Source organism: Triticum dicoccoides, chromosome 6B (assembly GCF_002162155.2).
Source record: "Triticum dicoccoides isolate Atlit2015 ecotype Zavitan chromosome 6B, WEW_v2.0, whole genome shotgun sequence".
In the NCBI taxonomy this organism is placed as follows: Eukaryota; Viridiplantae; Streptophyta; class Magnoliopsida; order Poales; family Poaceae; genus Triticum; species Triticum dicoccoides.
Window position 1 is genome coordinate 442,293,142 of NC_041391.1, and position 5,370 is coordinate 442,298,511.

The following is a 5,370-nucleotide window of genomic DNA, read 5'->3' on the forward strand; positions in this document are numbered from 1 at the left end:
TGCTTTAAACACGCGCTACTGCTAGGGTTTTCCCTAGTAGTGGGCGGGAGGCGGCGACGTAGTAGTGCTAGGCGTAGTTATTTTTTTTAATTTGTGTTTTTTTTACAAATATGAATGAAATCGCCTAGTTTGAACGAATTTGTGTTGTGTTTGGCCGATTTTCTTTTTCAAAAAACAGCGTATGGGGCTGTGGCTGGAAAACCGATTGCCCGCACCGAATTTATCGCCGATTTCCTCCAGGCGGCGCTATTTCAAGCCTCTGGGGGCGAACGGCTGGAGATGCTCTAACAAAACAGCCCCGGACAGAAAAAAAAACACAGCCACGTTGCACAGTGTAGTACACGACAATCAGCAAAAGCTAACACGCGGGAACAACTTTCGGCTGTTGCGCTGCCTTTATGCTTCGTCTGGGCAATGCTCTGCGCGGCCTGCCGTGGCCAGAAACGACGAAGTGGCATGCCACGACGGGACACGTATGGTGCGTTGTGGGCGTGTGTGTATCTTTTTTGCGCAAAGATGGCTTTGCGCCTTTGCCACGATTTGACAACTGCGGATTCGCCTCGTTTTGTAGTAGCAGCACTTTCACATGCAACTCGTAGCACCCGAGAGAGAGAGAGAGAGAGAGAGAGAGAGAGAGAGAGAGAGGATATACCGAATTTGGTGGGTGGCCCCAGCGCACCCGGCCCAACTGAAAACGTGGCCACCCGTGACACATCTCGCGTATCGTATCACACTGTCTGGCACGCGCGGCTGGGGGCAGCTTCGTAATTCCCCCCCGCATAAACCCTACTTTGCTGTTAAACCAACACACTGTCCTGTCCCGTCCAGCACTTCCCGATAGCCAGCCACCAACTTCGCCCTCGACCACCATCCATGTCCGTCGCCACCGCCCACCACCTCCGCCCGTCGCCACCGGCGGCCCGCGACCGCCTCCCCGGATGCGCCGCGCGCGCCTCCTTCCGGCCCCTGCGCTGCCGCGGAGTCGCCGCGGGGGCGACCGCCGCCGTGTCGGCGGTCGCCGCGACCGCCAAGAGGGATCCGTAAGCGCCTCTCCCCTCCGCAATGCGGTCTCCGTTTCTGATACTTCGCGCATGAATCCCCTCTTGCCGCGCCCGGTGTCCCCTGCTGCGCGCGTTACTCGTTTGAGCTGACTTTTGATGGGAGTTGCTAGCCGGGATTGCAGGGTGCGGCGCCACACGATTTCCGTGTTCGTCGGGGACGAGAGCGGCATGATAAACAGGATTGCCGGGGTGTTCGCAAGGAGAGGCTACAACATCGAGTCACTCGCCGTGGGGCTCAACAAGGACAAGGCCCTCTTCACCATCGTCGTCTCAGGGACGGATAGGGTGCTCAAGCAAGTCATTGAGCAGCTCAATAAGCTCGTCAACGTCTTGAATGTCAGTCTGCCGTTCCACATTTTGCACCACTTTATTACTCCGTATATGGTTAGGAGGAGTAAATCATTCGGCTTTCATGCCACTTGGTTTCAACAGACTTCAGAAGATTTCACTGGCTTCAAAATTTTCTGTCAGCTCTAGCAATATACTACAGTATAAAGTGCTAATTTAGTCATAAACACCTTAGCCGTATTCTGCGGTAATACTCAATTCCATTATAATCACAGCTTCAATAGTCATTTCGACGTCAGAAAAAAGCTCTTTTTGTGACATTAGTCTTTAAACGTCTAACAAAAAAAACTCGACTGGTGGGGCTTTGCACTAAGAAGAATCTCTTCCTGGCCCGGTCAAGAAAAGGCCCTGAAGGCCGGCTGCCTGGACGCGCCACATGTGGGCCCTTAAACGTGTAATCAGTTGATAATTTTGCAACAAAAAGTGTAAGTTGAGAAATTTACTCTTATGTCTATACAGATGTGTCCTGGTTGTGTAGTGTGTTGTAAATTTTGTTTGTATGTAAGGAAATACAGTTACTTTGATCACTGCTGTACCTTGTCTTCAGTGATGTCGAGCATATATTCACATGGTAATAATCCAAGTAAGAAGCAGTTTGTATGTTTGGTAAAAATCACTGTGTTGCATGGAATCAGGAGTATTAAGTTGTTTCCATATAACCTTATCATAATTGTTATACTGAAGATGCTTAAAAAGAACGGACTCACAGATGGATTTTTTTCCTGCCATTGTGCACATACAGCATATCCAAAGAAAACAGCTATTTTAACGAATCTAAGCTTATTTCATATCACCTTGCATAATTGTCTGTTGTCTGCTTATCGTTCCTACCATCTAGATGAATTAAATAGTGTGATGTGATGTTTTCCTTTTTATCCCAAGCATTGGTATGTTCCTGGTTTGCAGATTTCTTTTCTTATTGCATGTTGTTCTGTGATCATATAAATGTTTGTTAATATATATTGTATTTGAATCCAATAAATTGCAGGTTGAGGATCTATCTAAGGAGCCTCAGGTTGAAAGAGAGCTCATGCTTATAAAACTCAGTGTTGAACCAGATCAACGTGCTGATGTAAGATATGCTGTTGACTTGTATCTGCATAGTCACTGAATTAGTATATTGGTACTTCCATACACAGTTGCAACGATACTCTTAATGTGCTGTTTCTTCTCATGGTTGATAGGTCATGTTTGTAGCTAATGTTTTCAGAGCGAAAGTTGTTGATATTTCTGAGAACAGCCTAACTCTGGAGGTAAAAACTCTTGATCTCCAACAGTTCTGCATATAGTATATGTGTTCCTTGTTTTATGCCGGGTGAAGCCTTTGATACTTATTTGATCAATGCTGTAGGTAACTGGAGATCCTGGGAAAATCGTTGCGGCACAAAGGAACCTAAGCAAATTTGGGATCGAAGAAATTTGTCGAACGGGAAAAGTATTTTCTGAATCATTTGCTGCCTACATGCATGGGCATATTTTTCTGAATCATTTGCTGCCTACTTCCACGGGCATATTTTCTTCATTAACTAATTCTTATCTCCCAACGTTCTTAGATTGCTTTGAGGCGTGAAAAGATCGGAGCAACTGCTCGTTTCTGGGGGTTTTCTGCTGCTTCTTACCCAGACCTTGTAGAAGCATCGCGCAAAAATCCTCTTACCTCTGTGAATAAGACGGTTAATGGCAGTTTTGATCAACCATCCAGTGCCGGGGTATGTTTCTATGCTTATAAGAGTAACTCAATGTTTGTTGCCTATTTCTTCTTGTTCTTCTTGTCCTGTTACAACTGTTGTAAAAGGTGGCGTCTAGGCTTTAGGAGTACCTTTTAGGACACTGCTGTTTGCAGATTAAATACTTGGTAACCTATGCTTGAGAGATGCCTCTTGTGTGTGGATAATGCAAGAAAGATTTTGAGGTGCAAGAAAAGAAAGATCTTGCGAACTGGTATATCTTAATAGTTATTTAATGCAAACAAATGCAACTAAACTTCTTTGCCACCAGTAGAAATCCCAGTGCAGCCATCGTTCCATAAGTGATTCTTTTTAGAGAAAAATTAGTTTGTATACCCGGTTATAGGAAATAAAAAAATAGAAAGAAAAGTAGAGTTCATACAGTGAAACTGGGGAGACCTGCATTCATATAAAACTGAAGACCACACTCAGACTTTTAAATGTGCAACCGAAGTAACATAACCGAGTAGAATATTTCCAGACTTCCAGTAAACATATGAGATACATTATTACAGTATGTATGTCTATTGCTACTGATTCTTATAACATGTGGTTGTTTTGACTTTGAACTGTGCGTGCAGGGTGATGTTTATCCTGTGGAACCTTATGAGAGCTTGTCCATGAACCAAGTACTTGATGCCCATTGGGGTGTTCTTGATGATGAAGATGTAAGTTCAAAGAATTCCAGTTTTGCAAAAGAAACATCATTTGTTTTTTAATTAAATTGACCTATAGACTGCATGCACTGTTTGTTCAAAGCTGGATCTAATTCTATTTTGACTGCAGTGTGTTCTCATTTTGCATCTTCATTCATTTTGCAAACAGTCAAATATAAATGAAGGCCTCTGTAGCTTTAAGCATCACAGTGCCTAATCGACATGATAATATGTGCTGTAGCAATGGTGCAGCTTCTAAGCTAATGATGACTTTGTTTGGTACAGTCAAGCGGGCTTCGCTCACATACTCTCTCCATCCTTGTGAATGATTGTCCTGGTGTCCTCAACATTATAACAGGGGTCTTTGCTCGCAGGGGATACAGTATACAGGTTTGTCAAAATTCTGTTTATTGTTGTTGTGTATGGGCCAGGCTTGTTATCAATGAGACCGTACTACTGCCCAGAGCCTTGCTGTTGGCCCAGCTGAAAAGGAAGGCATTTCACGTATTACAACAGTTGTTCCTGGAACTGATGAATCCATTGGGAAGTTAGTGCAGCAGCTTTACAAGCTTATCGATGTACATAAGGTAAATGGCGTGCAATTTGTTAGATCAATCATTTGTGCTAGCAAATACTTCGGGCTAAAGCCAAACATGTGACCATCCCAGGTTGATGACTTAACTGACTTACCTTTTGCCGAAAGAGAACTGATGGTTATCAAAGTATCTGGAAACACAGCTGCTCGGAGGGAGATACTAGATATTGGTAATATCTTCCGGGCAGAATGTGTGGATCTTTCTGATCACACAGTTACGCTACAGGTGAGCTTCTTTCATAGTTAGGTATCTGTCTGTCTGATGTTTTTTCTAACACACCATGCCCTGATTTACTCTTTTATGGGAACAGTTGTTTGGTAGTAAACTAGAAACAGGATGAATTGTTGGCATAAAAAGATTGAACGTTTGACATGACTGCAACTATTTATTCCGCTATATGTAAGGCTATTTATTAATCACTGACAAAAACTCATGCATAATTATACCTTCTGATACTATGTAGCTCACTGGGGATCTTGACAAGATGGTTGCACTACAAAGACTGTTGGAGCCTTATGGCATATGTGAGGTATGTTGACTGTTTTTGCCTCTTCATTGTTGATTTCTTGTGAGTGGGAACAAGTAGTTCTAGATGAGCTTTTGATATTTTTCTTCCGTTTTGCTGTCTTATTGATGACGTGAAATAATGTCAATTTCATTCTTGTAAGTTGATTGTTATGTGATGGAATCTTGCAAGTAATTTCTGTCCACATATTTGAGCACGCATTCTTACCATGATAAATGCTTGGTATTGTTTGTCAACCTACTCAGCAGTCAATTGGAGTTTATCAAAATAATTAATGGAAAACATCTCTAGATGTTAAGCTTTGTCTGCAGCCTGAGCTGAGGATTTCAGGGTACAATTGTAGGTCCCTGGAACAACTTCAAGGCGATTCTGTGTCAGATAGAGAAAGAAGAACAGTAGTACATTCTATAAAAATAAACAATGGAAACATCTCTAGATGTTAAGACTAGTTTACTG

The 5,370-nt window shown here is 43.1% G+C and overlaps 1 protein-coding gene across 2 annotated transcripts in view; it reads left to right on the forward strand.

Annotated features, from left to right (window-relative positions):
- The first annotated feature begins 846 nt into the window (after positions 1–846).
- LOC119322942 (acetolactate synthase small subunit 2, chloroplastic-like) overlaps positions 847–5,370 on the forward strand; it is a 5,581-nt gene continuing 1,057 nt past the window's right edge. The window contains exons 1-11 of one of the 2 annotated variants that reach the window (XM_037596486.1): positions 847–1,040; positions 1,172–1,397; positions 2,398–2,481; positions 2,594–2,662; positions 2,761–2,844; positions 2,963–3,118; positions 3,718–3,804; positions 4,078–4,182; positions 4,257–4,379; positions 4,461–4,613; positions 4,852–4,917. In XM_037596486.1, coding sequence (XP_037452383.1) covers positions 874–1,040; positions 1,172–1,397; positions 2,398–2,481; positions 2,594–2,662; positions 2,761–2,844; positions 2,963–3,118; positions 3,718–3,804; positions 4,078–4,182; positions 4,257–4,379; positions 4,461–4,613; positions 4,852–4,917 — 1,320 coding nt within the window. In that variant the 5' untranslated portion in view covers positions 847–873. The remainder of the gene's footprint in view (positions 1,041–1,171; positions 1,398–2,397; positions 2,482–2,593; positions 2,663–2,760; positions 2,845–2,962; positions 3,119–3,717; positions 3,805–4,077; positions 4,183–4,256; positions 4,380–4,460; positions 4,614–4,851; positions 4,918–5,370) is intronic. The other variant, XM_037596487.1, reaches the window with a different exon arrangement.